The 20,208-nt window shown below is 45.0% G+C and overlaps 2 protein-coding genes across 2 annotated transcripts; one reads left to right on the top strand and one right to left on the bottom strand.

Moving 5' to 3' along the window:
• Positions 1-7,752: 7,752 nt before the first annotated feature.
• LOC117901329 (out at first protein) lies at positions 7,753-12,616 on the bottom strand. The gene is given in 4 exon segments (XM_034812038.1): positions 7,753-9,778; positions 10,310-10,628; positions 10,727-10,840; positions 11,984-12,616. Coding segments are annotated over 4 exon segments (1,434 nt in total). The 5' UTR covers positions 12,260-12,616; the 3' UTR covers positions 7,753-9,053.
• An 857-nt stretch (positions 12,617-13,473) lies between these two features.
• On the top strand, positions 13,474-15,949 carry LOC117901357 (protein sly1 homolog). Its single transcript, XM_034812067.1, has 5 exons — positions 13,474-13,649; positions 13,713-13,872; positions 13,947-14,632; positions 14,686-15,395; positions 15,458-15,949. Exons 1-5 carry the CDS (start codon positions 13,622-13,624, stop codon positions 15,788-15,790), a joined length of 1,917 nt encoding a protein of 638 aa, XP_034667958.1. The 5' UTR covers positions 13,474-13,621; the 3' UTR covers positions 15,791-15,949.
• Positions 15,950-20,208: the final 4,259 nt, after the last annotated feature.

The following is a 20,208-nucleotide window of genomic DNA, read 5'->3' as shown; positions in this document are numbered from 1 at the left end:
AATTCTGCCATAAATCAGACATTCCGAACGGTTTTTTTTTTTTCCAGAGAAATGAACTTTGAATGTGAGGCAGCAGCTTATTTATCAATGTTAAATGTATTAAAAGTAACTAAAAGTAGAGGATGTTTGGGCATGGCAAATCATTTCTTCAATTGTAGTTTAATTTACTTGCAGTCCAGCTTTCTTCAATTGTTTATGGTTAAAAGTAAAAGCGGATAAAATTGAAAATGCAAAAGGCTCGTGGTTGAACCACGGGAACCTCGTGTGTGCGATATCCTCTTGAGAATTTGCAGTTCTAACAGCTTCGCAGAGGATGCTGATTAAAGGCCAGGACAAGGATAACAACTAGAACGGCTCCAGGCAGGCATGAAATGCAGTGACTTCTGCTTTTGCATGTGGACTACAGTTCTTCTTGTTCTTGTTGTAAAATTAATGAAAGTACAAAGCTCGCATTTTCATGTCAGCGAGCAAAGGCATTCCAGATTTTTATTTGCCCTAGACTCAGAGAGGGTTAATGGAAATCTACAGAAAATTGTCCAAAGGAAACTTTGAAAAGGGAATTGATTAACGTTTTTATATCAGATAAGATTGCATTTAATTAACTTATTTAATAGAGAGCATTTACCATTCCGTATTTTATGCTGATAAATTCCTCTTTGGCTTCGCTTGTCATTTTGTTATTTATTGAAGCAATGGATAAAGTTTGTATTCCCAGTACGCAAAAAGAAATCTCAGCGACGCGTCTAAACCTTTTTGCGTGTTCCAAGTTTTTCGGCTTTTAACTCAGTCTCCAGGCGCCAGTCTCCCCTGTGTCTCGCCCTGTGTCCTACAAACTGTGGCAACTTCATCATGGAAAAGCACGAGCTGGAGGTGCAGGGTCAGGAGCTGAAGATGGAGCGGCATCCCAGAGGCGCGCGCACACGCTGACATTGATTTGGGTCTCCACGAGTGAGTGCTCCCAGTGAAAGTAAACCATTTATTTACTTAAAGTTGGCCGCATTGCCTGCGCTCATTTATACTTGGCCAGCTACTTTTTTTTGGGTCGCACCTCACTGAGGCGTCCTCTTGCCCCGATTCTTGCTGCATGCTTTCTCTTTCGAGTTGGCTCTTCGCTTAATAAGCAGCTTAAAACATCGCGCAGTCAGTTTGTCACTCATTTTGCTTCATCATGCAGTAAGTGTGTCAATGTATCATGCCTCTGCTCCTGCTAACCATGCTTCAAAACCACTCTCGCCCATCCCCCACACACCATTCTGTGTATTTGCGCTACTGCTTAGTGCAAAACTTGTCATTTGCAATTTCAGCGCTATTTTTTTCCCCTCTACATTTATGTTTATTTGTACACACAAACACACAGAGGACACAGAGCCGTGCAACAAACAACGGGACACACACAGACTGACAGGGAAACTCATGCATATTTCAAATGCAAATGCGACCAGCCCTTCCCCTTCCCCCTTACAACACCTTCCACCCCATTCCCTCCCTTGCGCCCTTTTTCATATTTGCGTTGAGGTTATATGCAAACTAAGTGCTTGTAAATGGTTTTATGCTTAGCCCCAGCATTTAAGGCGAGGCGAGGCCGTCCCTGGAAAGCATGCTCCACGTACTATTCGCTCTTTTTGAAGGTACAGTCTGTATCAGCTATGGCATCCAAGGATCCAACGTCCTAGCTTCAGCAAACATTTATGTAAAAGCAGATACAAAGTCCAAGGAGCTAACAACAAACTACATACCTCAAGAGTTCATAAAGTCGGAATTTGCCGAATTTGTACTCTAGCAATTTCACTTGACCAATGTTGACTGTGCTTTCCTTTTAATTTTTAAATTGTCAGCAAAAATGTTCCAGCGCAAGCCGCCTAAATAAACAAATTAATTTGGCGGATACAGAATGGTGAGTAATTTTTTCAAATGTATTTTAATTTGGTTTCGGCTGCCGTTTAAAAAAAGATTATGTACATGAGACTTTTACGCTGTTGCTGCTCCTCTGTATCACTTTTTTTCTTTTTTAATTAAAATGGTTTATGCATTAAAGTTGCAAAGAACGTTCTTCTTTTTGATGCAGCTCCCGTTGCCGGTTGATTTTATTTCATTTGGGAATATGTTCGTACTATTACACCGTTTGATGCAGCATTTCAGCTGTGATTTTCAGATTGTCGGCCAGTTGGGTAATAAAAAATGTACAGCAAAGCGCCCAAAAGAAAGGCGCAGAGCGGAAAAGCCGTGCAAAAGAATATTATAAAAGGTGGAAAGCAAATAAACACGGCAAGAGTCCATAAACAAGAGCGCACGAGGAGCTCAGTAAAAAAAGGCCATCAAATGCAGGGTAATAGCGCAGCAGGAAGAATCGCCTGCCTTTGGCAGGTGTTTTATTTTCTAGAAGTTTAACTACAAAAATAATTATTTGTATTACCTTTTACCCCAGGATTTTATTTTATTATGAGCATATACAATGTACATACCTTGATCCATCAAAAATATTGGTTAATTTCAATTTATTTCACTTAATTTTGGGAATTCTTCTCATTACTTTACGGATACAAATACTATTTTTTTCATTAGTTAGTTTCAATTCATTCTGAATATGCAAAAGTATTCCAAAAGTATAATATTCCCCACATTACCGATTTTTAAATATTTATATTTATTTGTTTAATATTTTTTTTGTTCCTTCCGCTCTGTGTAGCAGCTGTTGCCGAATGTAACCGAAATCATTCAAATAAAAGGGAAATCAATAGAAAGTATTCACAAAAAATGCTTTAATGTTAGAGGAGCTACTCTCCGCCATCTGTGAGTACGTGCAGGCCCCCTCTCAAGGCCCGGCTATATTTTCAATTAAATTTTCACAATTTTCCGCTGCCATTCCGCTGAGGGGCGCTGCAGAGAGATGGCTTTTGCGATAAATATCACGACAAATACTTCCGCGCCCAGAGCTTTGAAGGCGGCAGGCCTACTTAGTGGGGGAGGGAGGGGTGTGTCTGTTGGGCGGCCACTTCCGTTCGGAACATGTAAATGTTGCTGCTGCTTTGGCTTCTATGTTTGGCGGAAAATGGGGCAACGCCGACCAAAAGGCCTATTCAGCCTCCCCACTCCTCTCCGCCGATCCTTTGTCTGACAAGCTGGCGCCTGAGTTGTTGCTGTTGCTGTTGCTGTCGCTGGTGTTATGGTTAGCAATTAACATGTTTTCAACACTTGCCGCCGCTAACCAGACACAAGGCTTGCGTGACAATCGCCCGAGGCAGAGGAAAGGGAAAGGGCAGGGGACGCGTAGTGGCAGCGGTAGCTTGTGGCCACTCGACGCCCAAAGTACGCAACAATGAACGTGGCAGAAGCATTCCACTTCGTTTCCCTGCGCCACTGTCGCCTCTTTGACTTTGTCATTAGCAAATGCAGAGACCCTAAAGGAGCTGCAGCAGGCAAAGCAGCAGAAACAGAAGCAGGATGCACACCAGGAGCAGTACCCGCAGCTGAAACTACAGTTGAAACGAAGCCAAGTGAGTTCTTGAAAGATTTATGCGTCTCGCTGTCTCGTCTGAAGGAAGGAAGCGACCACCTGCCATGCCACTCCCTAATCCCATTCAGTTTTCCCTCTGCTCTGTCTGCACTTCCCCCATTAAAGTTTCAAGCATAATTTCCCAGCTATGTAGCTTCGGAGGAGTCGCGTATTGTTTTTAATTACTGTGGCAGCGTCAGCTGCTACAGAACTTATTCACAATTTAACTGCCGCTTATTTTGTTATTGAATAAATATGCAAAGTTTTGCTGGCAGCTGGGACAAGACATGCATCCGTTGCCGCTCTCCCTTTTTGGCCAAATGCAATCGCACAATTCTCAATTGTGCGCAAAATGTTACTCGAAACAATACTACGAGCACCATAAATTGTTTTTGGCAACATTTCAAAGGGCCCCAGGCGCCCAGGCAGCTCTTCAAGACAGCTGCCGGCAGCAGCTCAAGCGGAGAAGTCCTGGGACTGCCTAGAACCAAATTTAAAGCTAATTGTGACAGAAGAAGCTTCTACTTTTGTGAGGTTTTTCCTCTTCATTCATTTTTATTGAAGGTACATAAATGAATGCACATATGTCAGGCCCTTGAAGGCTGCGTTTTCGGCATGCAATTATTGGGAATCGACATTTATTATGTGTTCTAAAGACGTCTTTAATTACTTAACAAATTTGTATAAGAAGAACAAATAGATTCAATGGATAAACTGAAAGTTATGTCAAGGATTATAATAAGCAGCTAAACCTTTGAAGAAGAAAGCATCTCAACCACAAACCTTTTTCCCAAGATGAAAACAAATTCCATTTTACTTATTGCCCCATCCAGCACCACGCTGGCACAACCCAAACCTACGGCTGTTGCCAAATGTCTCTGAAAAGGTGGCGCCCTTGGCTAGCTGAATTTTCTAAATAATTTCACAGCGCCTTATTACGGAGGCCATTTGTTAGCCTTGGAGACGAGGAAAGGCAGCAGTGCCTTTGGACCATCAGAAAGGTCTCACAAGTGCAGGGTGCACGGGTGGCGATGTAACAGGTTGCCAGCCCATCACACAGGAGATTAGGCAGTCGGGAGAAGGAACATCTGCTTTCTATGAGCGAACGAGCCGGGAGTGGCTTACCCTTTTTTGCCGCCGCCTCTTCACGAAGAGGCCTCGATTTTTAAGCCATGTCCGTCAGGCAGGAAGGACAGCACTAAGCCCTGGGCCTGCCATGCCAGATGGCTTTCAACCGCTCCCCCTCTGCACTATCTCACCCCCCTCCTCGCTCGTGGCCTTCTCTTGTACCTTGGAAAAAAGCAAATATTTGTGTTTCTGCTTCAATGGCTGAACGATTGAACTGAGAGCGAAATTTGAACTGTAGCAAATCACACGCGTTTGATTGATGATTTGGCAGCAGGATGGATCAGTGGGGACAGCCCACAAAAAAGAACGAAACGAAAAAGGTTGCTCTCAGTTGAATGGGGCGTGCACAGGTTGTGCCACTCTCATTCTGCCTCTGTTTATCTTTAATATTTGTACAGGAGAAAACGAGAAAAATACAGGAGAAATGTCGGGGAAGCGAGCTTAGTTTTGTTGTTGTTTCTGGCACACACACACATAACTCACATTAATATGCATTGCTGATAAGGCAGCACATCAGGACAGACAGAAAGCAGGCAGAGCCGGGCAGAAGCTCGGAGGATCCCCCATAATCAAACAAAAGCAATAAATCAACGCAAACGAAATGAATTTTGATTGTCATTGATTTATGCGCATTGCAGTTGGGGCACACAGCCGAAAGAACATGGGAAAAGCGTACTTTGTCCGTGTCCGTAGCACCCACGTATAATGGGAACGATAATGATGACGAGAGAAGCACGAAGGTAGCTCACCCATAAAAAATCATACCCCATTTGCTGCCATATAAGTCATTGGCGTCCATTCATTTAAAAGTCATCAAATGACCCCTAAATGTTTCTGTGTTTACAAGATTTCCATTTCTCCCTGCAGTTTCCTGCAAGAACAACAAACAAATGTCTGCCCATTCTTCTGGTGAACCGTGCTAATTGTTGAAACATTCAATTAAAACAAAGTAAAGTCGGAGTGCAACCGAATCTCTTTCCCCTGCAACCTAGTTAACAACAGGCTGGCAGTATGTCAGTCCGTCAGTCCAAAGGCTGGCAAAAGTGCAAATTAAATTTCAAAATAAGTCGGCAAGTATTCGTCTTGCAGCCGCTTTTGTTCTACTCTCCTACGTGACTCGGCCAAGTTAGTGGTGGAGACAAGTCTGAGAAACACAGAGGGTTGAGGACGCCTTGAACTTTGCTGTGACGTTCAACGTGCTGAGAGCCTATTTGCGATGATGAATCGGCGAATGAGTGATTTAAATTTAAGGCAGACATAAACACACAAATTCATAATGAACAAGGGAGCCCCGACTCGTGTCTACCGGCAAATATCCCAGGATAAATGTAGGCATGTGTGTGGAGGTGAAGGCTTTAAGTAGTTATGCAAATATCAAGCGCACTTTTGACCTGAAAAGTCAATAGGGAAAATTCACACAGCCACAGCAATATGAGGCCTGCCACAGATGGAGAATACTTACATACATCCACACGCCAGCCCTTTACTCGGGGGACGGTCCCTTACTGACCCAACCGGAGCTTGCTCAGGCGAATGGAATGTCGGGAGCAGTTTGGCGGTAGATGGATCGTTGGCAGATTATTGCAACTGTGGGAAGATACTGCAGTAAGGTGATGCCAAAATGATAATAATAAATAAATTAATTTTTCTTTTCCTCTTATCTTTAGTTAGTTGTGCGAATATGATGATCATTCAATTTAAAAGTAAGTGTAAAAATTCATTAGTTTGAATTGTTTTAATTTTTTCCAAATGTTTATCTGTAAATTAAATATTAACAATGATTCAAACAACTTTTTTATGGCACAATAATGCAGGATATTCCCCGTTTTTTCCAATATTTATGTACATCGACTCGGACCCATTCGCTGGGTGCACAGCTGACCACCAGAAACAAGAAAAAACGAGAAAACCAGAGAGAGAGAGAGAGAAATCGAATGGCTGGCGTGTAAACTTAATTAAGAGCAGCCGAAGAGAGTTGATTTTGTTTGATTTACGCGCCAGCCGCTGCACTCTTTAATTATATAGATGTGGGGGGTCAGCGGAGGCTGGTCGAGGTCAACTACGGGGCTCAAAGGCGATGGCCCTGACCCGAGACTGGCCACTCGTATTGCCTCCCAAGTGTAGGAGGAGATCCGAGTGGCCAGCTGTCGCTGATTACCCTCCACAAAAAAAGAGCCCCTAAGCTGGATGGTGGGAAATTGGGGTGAAAGGATCCAGTCTCCGGCATTTCATGGCTCATTAGGCATGCACATACGTTTGCTCCCGCTGGGTTCATCGTGGCGGCCCCGTGTTATCCTTCGGGCTCTGCTCGACCCCACTGCGAAATCGTAACAAATTCAATTTTCTACGACGCCGATTTGGTTTCCGCACGTCTTAAGCCATCGTCGGCAACAGTCGACGCCATGAATATAGTTATTGGCTGCAAGTGTTTGTCTAGCAGTCTGTACTCTGGTCTCCCTCTGCCCGGACCCAATACCGATTGCGCAGTAAAATAAATGATAAGAATCTGTGCGCTCTGCTCATGAATTACAAATCGCATAAAGGATTTGCCACTGGCTCTAGACAACTTGGAGCTGCTCCAGGATCCAGGATCCAGCCGGCAGCCTCCACCCCATGCAGCTTGCATTGCAAACTGTTTGTTTTCCGGGAGTGTGATGGCTGGAGTAAGTAGTAGGGCTCTGGAGGAGTCGGAGGGTTTGGCAAACAACTCGAGGCATGCCGAGCATCTTAATGCATTGAGAAGATACCGAGAGGCTATTCCGAAAGCCCTTCAATGATTAGGACAAAATAAATGCATTAATAAATATTGTTTGCTGTTCAATCAAATAAGAAATAGAATTTAGGGTGCTAGAAATTTGTAGATTTGTATAAAGGAAGCTCGATGGCTTCACTCTGAAATAAAACTCCAAACCATATTAAAATACAATTAAAAATAAACGATTAGTTCTGTTTTATAAAAAATGTAGAATTTGTCAGCTTTTTTATTAGGACTAATTATTAATTTTCAATTACTTTGTTAGGACTAATGGATTAATATTATTATTGGCTAATGCGCTTTACACGAATCGGATGGGGGTTCTCCCACGTTCGATAAACCCTTAAATGCTCAGTAATACTAATCAATTTTTACACTGGATCAGATCAAATTCATTTCCATTATAGTTTTTACAGTGAGTCAAGGAGTTGCGTTTCTATGTGGTAGAAAAAATTATTATCACCGTTTGTTTTTCTTGTCGAAACATGTTACACAATTTTATTTTGTAGTATGCTTGTAGGAAAATATGCCATTCTAAGACTCTAAGTAGACTAGGTTCGAAGTTTATACAATAGATTATTGTTCTTGGTATATTTTATTATTGGTTTCAATCAATGTGCTCGAGGCTCTCTTCGATCCTCTTGCAAGGTAATCCTTTGGTTTGGAAAAGTGGAAAAGATGACAAGTCAAAGGCAAAGAGGCAGTTACCTACATACATATGTGTAAAGAGGGTGTAAAGGACTACATATGTACTAGAAGGAAGAGTGGAAAAGAAGTAGAAATGCGATAGGGATTCTCAAACAGCCATTTTTGAAAGTATATAATAAAAAAGCTTTTCTTGCGGCAGTCGTTTTGGTTAGTGGAATTTCCCGTATCATATTTCCTATTGGTTTTGTTTTCCCGATTTCTTGTATGAGCACTTAGTTTGGTTTCTCCTTCCTGCGCTCATAAAACATGCTAAGGCCACATTTAATTTATTTATATTCCTATAATTATAATACTCTTTAGCTCAGCGGAATACGAGTGGAAAAAGCCTAGATCTAGTCAGGCTTCATTTATGAGTACGTGCAAATGAAATACAAATCTCCGAAAAGGCAGCCCGAACTAAACTGCTGAGAAAAAGTGCGAAGTGAACTTGTAAATTATTTAATGAGAATCAGAACTTTTAGTAGGAACTGTAAAATTGAGAGAAATGTTTGGAAATTCAACGTAACAAAGTTATGATAGTAAAAATAAAATGCAAGCAACGAACAAGGAAAATGAATTTTTAGTAAAGAATTATTAAAAGAATTATGAGGGAAATATTATTTAAAGTAGCGCAAAGTAAATTCTTAGGTGTGAGTATAAAATCAGTGATAGCAGGGTAGGGAATCCCACGTTCAACGAGCTCTTTGTGGGCTACATTTAATTATGATAATTAGAATATCTAACCTAAACCTAAGCCTCAACGAAATCCTGCATAAGCGTACAACTCAAATGGGCTAAAAGCTAATCGTAGTTACAAATATGTACACAAATATGTACATGGTATACAGCAGCACACTTTTTCATCCGTCCACCCTTTGGCTCTACGCCCCCGTGATGCCCATGGTGTGGCAAGTAAAAAGTGTCCACAGTCATTTCTCGGGGCGCCGGAGTGGCCTGGGTGCTGGTTGAATATTCCCAGCATTATCATTATCACGCAACGACGGCAGCCATTGTGGATGTGGAGGATGATGTGGCGGCAACCTGAGAATGATGATGAGGCTGTTGGTGCTGCTGCTGTTGCTGCTGCTGCTGCTTCTGGTTCTCCTTCTTCACTGCATTCTGACGATGATGGGAAATTTGATGGACCGGAAAGCTCCACAGAGCAAAAGGCATCTGCTGCTGCACCAACAAAAGCAGTTGGCGTAATTTGTTGGTCGTCGTTGTTGTCTCTGTGTCCTCTCCTGTTCTCCTGCTGCCATTCGTTGTTGCCGCTGTTCCTGTTATTGTCGCCGCTCCTCTTGTTTCACTTGCCACTCCCATCTGCATCCCGAGTGCCGCATCGCAGGCATCCATCGCATCCGTGTCGCTCCGCCGCCTGGCACAGCGCATCTGCATCTGCACCAGCTGCAGCTCGCCGCGCCGTCATTCATCCCAGAGGCACTGTTGTTTCTGTCGGACATAATAGGTGAACTGTGTACACTTGCGGCAGGTCTTGATGCCGCAGCGATAATTCGTCGCCTGCTGCTGCTGGGCCCCGGACGAGTCCGCGACGGCCCCTTTTCCCTTGCAGTATTTCAGTCCGCAGGGATACCAGCCAATGCAGGTCTCCAGGGTGCACAGGCAGGGCGCCCACAGGCTGCTCACTTCGTTGCAGCGCGTGGAGAGCGTGTCCGGGAATTTCTCGGTGGCCGCCTCCAGGCTGGAGATCGACGAGCCTGTAGAGTAGCCCGGCGCAAACCAAAAAAAAGCAGCAAGCAACCAGAAGGCAAACAAAAAATTGAGAATATTTTAAGAGCTGCGTGAAAGGAAAAAATCAATTCGGTTCACCGAATATTGTTTACCCAGGGGGAACTTTTCTACTAAAAGTTGGTACAAAAACATCCACCACATATTTGTGGTGCACTAAAAATCGATTAAAAGTAGTTTAAGTAGGATCAAACAAACAAACAAAACCAACAGTTCAACTAATCAATTGTTCATTATTTTTGTAGGGCTAAGGACTGTAATTATTTTTCATTTGCTAAGATTACTATTTGTTATTAAACTATCACAGCCTCAAACTGAACGACTTATGATTTATATTTCTATATTATTTAATGCGATTGCAATAGTTCCGATGTGTGAGATTTGAATTGTGCTTTGTGTTGATCAGGCGCTCTATTCATTAGTTAAAAGTTTCACAACTAAACTCCTATCTTTTATACATGATGGGCACACTTTTTTCTACCAATCCGTCGACCACTTACCTGGCAACTCTGCCCAGGACTTCAGATCGACATCCCGCACATAGGTTGCGTCCATGGCCTCGGCGCAGATGGTCTGCAAGTGCCTCGTAATGGGCAGGGATCGGTTCAGCTGCACCCAGCTGCTCATCGTGTAGGTCTCCCGGCCCTTGTCCTCCTCCGGAGTGCGGATAGTGTGGGGGTTCTTTTGTCGCAGCTTGGCCATGGCGGCCGAGGAGATGAAGTCCCCCTTGTTGAACTTGGTGGCAAAGCACATGACCTGGTACTGGCTCTGGCCACGCTCCTCCTCTCCAAGCACCAGGGCCTTGAGGATTTGAACCTCCTGAAATGGCAGGGTTAACGGGAAAAAGGAATGAGACTTCTGAAGCAGAGGAAATGTTCGGAATCCTTCCACTTTCGTCTTCATGGGGCGGTACTTACATTGCGGAAGTCTATCACTTGGGTGATGAGGGTTCCGTCTGTCTTCTGGAACTCGAGTGTTATCAGATCCTCGCCAATGTTGGAGGTAATGCTCTCCTGGATCACCTCGCCACCCTGCAAAAGTGCATTAGCGAGCAACAAGTGTTAGAATGGGCTTTAAGAACTCTTCATTGCTCCTTGTTTTCCGCTAGTCCCCCCTCCCACTAGAATATTAATAAAGCACTGAGCACTGAGGGGGTGTCTCTGGGGTTGTCGTCAGTTCTTAAATTAACTATGACAGCTTCTGCCGCTGGAAGCAGGGCGGCCCTGAACCGAATTAGAGTCAAGAGACTTGAAAAATAGGAACAGAAACGCAAAGGAAGCCAACACGAAACGGAGATGGAAACTGTCAAGAAGAAGAAGCAGGGTCAACTGCACCGCAATCTCTCTTTCTCCCTCTCTCTCTCGCTCTCTCTTACTCACTCTCTCCGAAATGTAGTTCAACAACAAAAAGTGTGCCCTTTGCACGTGGCTGTGTGAGTGTGTGTGTGTGTCTACATGAGCAAACATGTTGTGTTGGTATTGTTCTTGCTGCCTCGCCGCTGCTTAGCTTTCCCTGTGTTTGCACAAAAGCACATGCAAACAAAGCAGTGCAGAGAAGGGGGGGAGCCATTTTGGGGCCACGGACAGCACGCGGGCACAATGAAGGATGTCACATGTAAACAAATATGTGCACACACACATACACACACACAGCACGCGGATGGATACAGGGTGCACTGTAAGCAAGAGCAAGAGCCACGTTTTCGGCAAACTAATCTAAAATTTATAGAAAGCCCCCAAAGGCAAATCGCACTTGAACCCAGCCATCATTATTAACTTGTTTATGCAAATATTTTAAACAACGAAATCTAATGTTAGTTTTTGTCGTTGTTTATTTTTGTTGAATCATTCCAGGTTCCGCTTGGGGTTTATCTTCTCCCTGCCATTTGCTGTTTTGGCGCGACCCCACTCCAGTCGCCGTGCCATCTGTATATTTTGCTGGCCGCGCTTCTTGCTTTTGTTGTAGCTCCCCTTCAAAATGTTTGTTTATTGTTGTTGGGGCTGATCTCCCGCATCTAATCTTTCTGCATTTTCTGCTGACTGCATAATAAGTTCTTCGAAATCTACTCCTTGATATTCTTCGTCGTCTTGTGCCCCTTCCATGGGTAATACTTCCTCTGGCTCTTCCTCATCCTTTTCGACGTTTTCATTCTCCGACGATTCCCCGGCACGCACCTGATTCTGGACGTTGATCAGCAGCTGCGCCTCCGCCCCACCGGTGCTGCCAGAGACTAGCAGGTTGCAAATCACGAACCAAAGGAAACCGCGACTGTGCCTGAAGAAGTGGTCGCGGCTCACGAAGCTGCCATCGCAGTGACGCTTCTCCTTGCGCAAAAGATTGGCGGCTGCCAGAGCACGCCGGTGGGTGAAGCGCCATCTCATTTGACCCACGCGCATTGCCTGGCACACGTTGAGCATGGCCACCTCCGGATTATCCCCCTCCAGAATCATTGTCGCACTTTCACTTGCTGCTTGTCGCGGACTTGCGTTTGTTTTCGTTTGCGTAAATGTCGTAAATAAAATTTATTTCTACGTTGGAAAAACAAAAATGCAGCTGTCAGAGCCGCTCAAAAAATAATTCGCAATTTGACACTGTTTTCGACTTTGTCGGTGCACGGCCTACATGTTATTCACTGCTTTTATTTTATTTTCAGAGTTTCCTAGCGCGCACCGACCATCCCGACGTGTTAAAATCTTTATTCTTGTTGTTGTTTCGGGGGGTTTCAGTGGCGGATGCGCGACGGATGACGGTTGAAAGCAGAATGAACAATGAACAACGAACAACAGGCAAACAGAGAAACAAAACGCAAAATATAAAAAGGGTGTACAATGGCGTACCCAACCCTATAAATATTCTACCTTGGAATAGGGCTGTCAACGTGGTGCAATAGCATTCGACTTTGCTGGCTTGCTGAGCAAGTTGAATATTGTCTAACATAACATCTCTCTCTTCGCACCGAAGTTAGCAAAATATAATTTTCTAGCAGAGTAAAATATGGAATATGGAATATTATCAACAACGAAATATATCACAATTTGAGCATATTTTTATTTTGAAGGAATATCGATACTTTTTTATATATCTGACAGCCCTACCCAAGGTATATTTACTCACAAGGTGACGTTTACACGCAGAACAATATTTTTCATATTGTGAATTGGCAATTTCGTCATATTGTGAATGGTAAGTTGTTCTCATATGGTAAGCAGTGCTGCCAACTCTGTCATAAAGGAAGATAAAAAAGGGTTTGAAAAATGCTTGAAATATGGAAAATAATTTAGTGTGAGCTGAAACCTAGTACTCAGATCCGAAAAAAGGTGGCCCCTAAAAAAATCAAGGATACTTTGCGTATGTAACCGATATCAAATGTTTTTGAGCACAAACTTTTTACTCAAACCGATGGTATTTTAGTTTGCTTGCAACTCTAAAAAGATAAATTTGTTATAAATTCCGCCTGAGTATCTTGCAAACAGACCGTAAACATTCTCAAATGTAGGCGAAAAATATCCAACTGTAAGTAATTTTCCAGCTTGCATTCATTATTTGTATTTTATTTACAGAAAATATTCTGTATATTCAATATTGATAACATTTCAAAGTGCCTTTGTTGGTATTTCCGTCGCATGCGTGCACACCAAATCCACAGCTGTTGCACCTTTTTCGCACTAAATTTGGCCAAACGCGTCTGTCTTAGGCGCTTGTGACGTGTTGTTTTTTTTATAAAATATGTTTTGTATCCATTAAAAGATAAATACATTATACATCAAACGCTGCTATAGCTTACTTTTGCCGGGACCCACACACCAAGCACAATGTTGACCCTAAGGGAGCGTCAAATAAGTACAATACACCAGATTTGCTTTGGGATCAATTGACTAATTTTGCTTTTTTTTTCTGCCGCAGATGCTATTAAGCAAATGCTTAATTTAAACTCGCAGCAGCCCAAGGCCCTGGCAGCGGAGCCCGTTTGGAAGATCCTCATCTACGACCGTGTGGGACAGGACATCATCTCGCCGGTCATCTCCATCAAGGAGCTGCGTGAACTGGGCGTGACATTGCATGTGTGAGTGGTGCAGACCCAGGAATATAACCATTAGTCACTGTATACTCACATGTGTATGATTCCCCCCGCTATAGACAACTCCATTCGGATCGCGACTCCATACCCGACGTGCCGGCCATCTACTTCTGCCTGCCCACCGACGAGAATCTCGACCGCATCCAGCAGGACTTCTCCAACGGCCTGTACGACATCTATCACCTGAACTTCCTGGCGCCCATTACGCGCACCAAGATCGAGAACCTGGCCGCCGCCGCCCTGCACGCCGGCTGCGTGGCCAACATCCACAGGATGTACGATCAGTACGTGAATTTCATCAGCCTCGAGGACGACTTTTTCGTGCTGAAACACCAGCAGAGCGACCAGCTGTCCTACTACGCCATCAACCGGGCCAATACGCGCGACGAGGAGATGGTGGCGCTAATGGACTCCATTGTGGACTCACTCTTCGCCCTGTTCGTCACTCTGGGCAATGTGCCCATCATCCGCTGTCCACGGAACTCTGCCGCCGAGATGGTGGCCAGGAAGCTGGAGAAGAAGCTGCGCGAAAACCTCTGGGATGCACGCGCTAATCTGTTCCACATGGACGCCACCCAGGCAGGCGGCGGAGTGTTCAGCTTCCAGCGGCCTGTTCTGCTGCTGCTGGACAGGAATATGGATCTGGCCACGCCGCTGCATCACACATGGTCGTACCAGGCATTAGTCCACGATGTTCTGGACCTCGGCCTGAACCTGGTCTACGTCGAGGATGAGGCGGCAGGAGGTAGGTTTCGTCAGCTTTCAGAATTTGATTAGATCTATGAAATATTTTTGTAGGAGCCCGAAAGAAGCCGAAGGCCTGTGATCTGGACCGCAACGATCGCTTCTGGATGACCCACAAGGGCAGTCCCTTTCCCACGGTGGCCGAGGCCATACAGGAGGAGCTGGAATCCTATCGGAACTCGGAGGATGAAATCAAGCGCCTCAAAACCTCGATGGGCATCGAGGGAGAGTCGGACATTGCCTTCTCGCTGGTCAACGACACCACGACACGCCTCACCAACGCCGTCAACTCGCTGCCGCAGCTGATGGAGAAGAAGCGGCTGATCGACATGCACACCAAGATTGCCACTGCCATCCTCAACTACATCAAGGCGCGCCGTCTGGACTCGTACTTTGAGATTGAGGAGAAGGTCATGTCGAAGCAGACGCTGGACAAGCCGCTGCTGGAGCTGCTGCGGGACCCGGAGTTTGGCCAGTCGGAGGACAAGCTGCGGCTGTTCATCATTTATTACATCTGCGCCCAGCAGCTGCCCGAGTCAGAGGTGGAGCGTCTCAAGGAGGCCCTGCAGGCCGCCGGCTGTGACTTGACCGCGCTGGCCTACGTGCAGCGCTGGAAGGCGCTGATGAATCGCTCGCCCGGCATCAGCCAAGCCACCCAGTACGAGGGCGGCGGCACCAAAACCGTTTCCATGTTCACCAAACTTGTCTCGCAGGGCAGCTCCTTCGTCATGGAGGGCGTCAAGAATCTGGTTGTGAAGCGGCACGTGAGTAATGCAATCGAATCACTTTAAAACGTTAATCTCCAGCTGTGTCCTTGCTTCTGCAGAACCTGCCTGTCACCAAGATCACGGAGCAGGTCATGGAGTGCCGCAGCAATGCCGAAACGGATGACTATCTGTATCTGGACCCCAAGCTGCTGAAGGGTGGCGATGTGCTGCCCAAGAATCGTGCCCCATTCCAGGATGCCGTCGTCTTCATGGTCGGCGGCGGCAACTACATTGAGTACCAGAATCTGGTGGACTTCATCAAGCAGAAGCAGACGTCCAACGTGCAGAGGCGCATAATCTACGGCGCCTCCACGCTGACCAACGCGAGGCAGTTCCTCAAGGAGCTCTCCGCCCTGGGCGGCGAGATTCAATCCCCCGCGACGACAAGTTAGGAGCGGCTGCTCCGATTCCATTGCTGCTGAGCGGGCAACTGGACAGGGATTAGCAGGGCAGGTCAGGGCAGGACTGGGCTGGGTGCATGTGTCCGAGTGGCTTCTTTCTTTTTACTTTAAGAATATCCAAAAATAAATTAAATGCAAGGCAAAAGAAAAAAAACCAGCGACCACAAAGGTAAGGAACTCCACACTCGGCAATTACTCCAACCTGACGCTTAATCCCCGAAGGACAACAAGCAAAAACATGCGTAGTCCCGTGTACAACAAGACCGGGGAGGCGCGAGACGCGGCCACTCGCATTCTAGGCACCCATTAACACCAACTTGGCAACGCTTTGATGGACAGCTGACAGACAGCCAGTCAACGACTGAGGCGATGATGGGCCTTGCCCGTTGCCTGACTGATGTCTGATTCTCGATTCCCGATTCCCTTCATGGTGACGCTGTCGGCGTCGGCCCTGACTACAATTATGGGGCGACAACTATGCGCGGCACTTGGGGACAGGCACAGCTACTGGGATAGGGCTAGGGACAGGCCCTAGCAATTAGCACTATCCCTGGCGAACTATGAATGGAGCGGAGCACTGAACTGCACTGATTGAAAGTCGCTTGCTAGCTGACTGGTGAGGCTAGGCCTGTCACTAAGAAGCGTCAAATTATCCATCTAACTTGAGCTCTCGTTGGCTGTGGATACCCCTTGCTGTCGCTGGTTTTAATTTGAGGAAGCGAAGAGATGGTTAACTGAAAATCACATTCTTAAAACAAAAACAAATAGCTAAATCCTCCAAAGTACAACAAGTTAGACATGGAAAAAAGCATGAAAAAAAAGTATTGATGGAAGAGAGGTAACAGAAAATGGAGGAAAAACTGAAAAGCAATACGAAACTTACAAGCAAATTGTTAGAAAGAGTGACCCAGAAAGAATTCTGATGGCATCCATGACCTGCATATTTATTGATACTGAGCGAATCCATAAATCATAAGAAATGGGAATGAAAATATAAACTTAAACTATGTAGACTTAAAACACAAATAATTTAGCACTTTTGTTTTTTAAACTATTTTTTGTTTGAAGGATAAAAATATATAAATTGATTTTGAAATGTCCGAAGAATTATTAGAATTTGTTGCAAAAAACCTACAGAGGAGCACTTGAAACTTTTCAAAATGTAATCTTAAGTCATCTTAAAGCAAAGTCTGTGCCTATGATCTGTGTGCTTTGATTAGCGCTAAGCCCACATCCGGAGATTTGAGGGCCCACTGTAAACAAACAGTTTCCCGGGCTGAGGAAGCAAACAAGATTGAGAAAAATATTGAGGAGAAAAAAACCGAACCGATCCCATGCGATCCGTAGCCTAATTAACACTTTTGGTAAATCAGAATTGATGGCCCTGCTGAAAGGCCGCAGAAGAGATGATGACGCTGACGCTGACGATGACGATGATTATTCATGGAGCGTTGAGTTTAAATATTGGTTTTGGTTGCTTTGGATCCCGGGGGGCTGTGGCGGGGGCGGGGGGTTCTTGGGTTGGGCTACTATCCCGACTACCCGTGGCCACAATTTAAATGTTAACATAAACAAGAGCAATTTAACAAAGGCCAAGACCCCACCAAACACACACAAAAAAGAGCCAAAACACCAAAAAAACGAAGTCAAACTCTGTCCCAAAAACTGGTAACCCAAAGTGATTTCACGGGTGGTCCGAAAAAGATGCGGCTCAAACAAATCATAAAGAAAAAACTGAGAGAAAAACGACTACAGAAACTAACAACGAAAACGCAACATGAAAGAAATTCTTAGCCTGCCACATGCATGAATCGATTATGTGGTAAATGCACTGTCCGCGTGTGCGTGAGTATCTGTGTGAGCGTGCTCCTGTCCCCACTGGGGAGCTGGCGGACAGAGGAAGCAGCAAGCAGAAAGCAGCAAGCAGAAAGCAGAAAAAAAATGGTCAGGCAGCCGTTTCCCACATTCCTGCTGTGAATCATAATGGCTGCCGCTGTCGTCGTCTTGGTTCGGTTTGGTTCTCTGGGTCTGGGTCTTGGTCTTGGGCTTGGTTTCTGGCAGCACACACAACCACACAGCACACAGCACACACACAGCCCATACATATATCATAATCTTAACAACTCTTAACAAGGCAGAACAAATTCCAAAATTCGAGAAGCCCAAGCAGCACAAACAGCCAGTCAGGCGGTCGAACGATGGCCAGGCCAGTGCAACAAAATGAAGTGGAAGTGGAAGTCAGGCAGCAAGAAAGAGAGAGCGGTGGAGCGGACCCCCTGAATGGTCGACGACTGGGCTGGAGTCCGAGATCTATGGAGGCAGTGCGCCATGCCATAAGCCACAATCTCACTGCTGATCTGCTCACAAAAGGGTGGGAGTTGAGGGCTTAAGAACTCGTAGTATTGTGGCAGATTTTTCACTCAAAATAATGTATAATTTATGTACTTTTACCCATGTACAATTATATATTTTTAGCAGTTTTTGCCAGATGAAACAATTAACTTTTAAAGTGACTTTCATTTCTTCTTGCTCTCAATCGACAATAATTTACTGAACAATCTCTATCTACAGTCGCAAAACACCTTGGCTGGTAGATGGCAGCCAGTCTCAATGGCTTCCCAACTGCAAGCGCTTTGTAAACTGTAAGCTGTGACTCTCAAATTGCATTTTTATTTGTTTTGTTTGAGAGTCGTATTCCTATTTGTTGTAGCTTCTTCAGAATGTTATTATCCTTAGCAGCAGTTTGTTGTGCATTTTGTTGCTATTCGAGACTGCTGCTACTGCAAACATTTTTGTGTACTGCCGCCTTCGGTGGTCCACGCAGGGTTCGGGAGCGGCATGTTAATTACTCAACCCAATAAAAATGCAGCGCACCCCCGGCAGACGGAGCAGAGGCATCAGAGGAAAAGAAGAAACGAGCCGAAACGAGGGTCCAAATATTTGCCCACAATAAAAGAGCAACTGACGAATGAACGAATGGATCATCCTCGAGCAGGAGTCGGCTTGTTAGCGTCTTGTTAGCCGCCAAGCAAGTGGAGTGGAAATTAGAGTGAAATAAAGTAATAATAAAAGATGAGTGGCTTGATGGCTTTCTGCCGTTTCCTGTAGCAAAAAGTAATTGAAACGGATCACATGAGCGGCATTAAATACAATCCAAATATATATCCAAATAAATGCAGAGAAAATGGCCCTATTCTGGGCCTATTCTTCATTATCCTGCCCCGAGGCCGTTTTCTCTTAGCCAGACCGCTCCTAATGGCCACCAACAAACAGCAGCCAACAGCTTCATCAAACCTAAACAAATACCTCGGACATGCTCATGGACCTTTCTGTTACCCCACATGCTGCTCTGCCGCAGCCCCCACCAGATTGATCTTCGGGTCAGGCCAGCGCAGACCCCACCGAGCCGAAGGAGAGGACCACGCTGCCTTTGCTTTACGATCGCGTATCTCAAGTTTATCGCTTCATTTTCATGTTTTTATGCGCAATTTATGCCGCAGACCCGCAGACCTCTCTCTCTCTCTCTCTCTCCCCTCTCTCTCAACCTTCTTCTGGGCCAAGCGTTGTCTACGTCTTGGGGGCCTGCCGCTGCTCTGGCTGGAGTTGGCAATTGCACACGCACCGCTTTGTCTGCCCCAGCAGCAGCGAGCATAGAGCATCGGTGTGTGCTCTTGCTTGGGCGTGTGCCTTGGGAACGCAAAGAAGCCAAAACCCAAAAGCGAACACAACCTGATTTCGCATTGGGTACAAGTAGTTTTTGCTGCTCTTCCTTCCTTTGTTTTGGGTTTCTTTTTTGTTTAAGTTTTGCGGTCACAGCGTAGAATTGTTAAGTGCTGTGGCCATGTGTGTGGCTTAGAGGGAAACCCATTGAGGAGTCAACTGTGTAACTGAGTTACAGTCCAAGACCCCACCATTTATTTTGTAGTTCCTTTTACAATTTTACTACAACATTAAATGCGATACTATTCAATAACATACGAAAAACATTCAAAAGTCCAAGTTGGACAAGTAAATATTTAGTAATAAATTCGCAGCTCAGACCAACTGTTTGTAAAGTTTCTTATTATGCCCTTTCAATCGATATTTATGCATCTACGCATATGTGTATGTTATTTACCTACCTACGTACTATCTTTATGTACTTCTTAAGGTACAATTTAGACTTTTCCATACACCAATGGTTCTTCAAAGTATCGGCAATTAGCCTGCCGCTTTGTAGGCAATTAACTCGCGATTAATGGGCACACACACAGAGAGACATTAAAGAAAGTCACACACAGACATTAGAACCCAAAAGGGAAGGAATATAAAAATGTTGGGACTACACACTCGACCCGATGCACTCTCCCCCCCCAACACATCTCTCTTTATGAGTTATACTCTCATAGGGCTGCCGCTTTCGTTTATTT

The sequence above is a fragment of the Drosophila subobscura genome, chromosome U (assembly GCF_008121235.1).
Source record: "Drosophila subobscura isolate 14011-0131.10 chromosome U, UCBerk_Dsub_1.0, whole genome shotgun sequence".
NCBI lineage: Eukaryota > Metazoa > Arthropoda > Insecta > Diptera > Drosophilidae > Drosophila > Drosophila subobscura.
The sequence above is the reverse complement of the archived record's forward strand: the minus strand, read 5'-3'. Positions and strand labels throughout refer to the sequence as shown.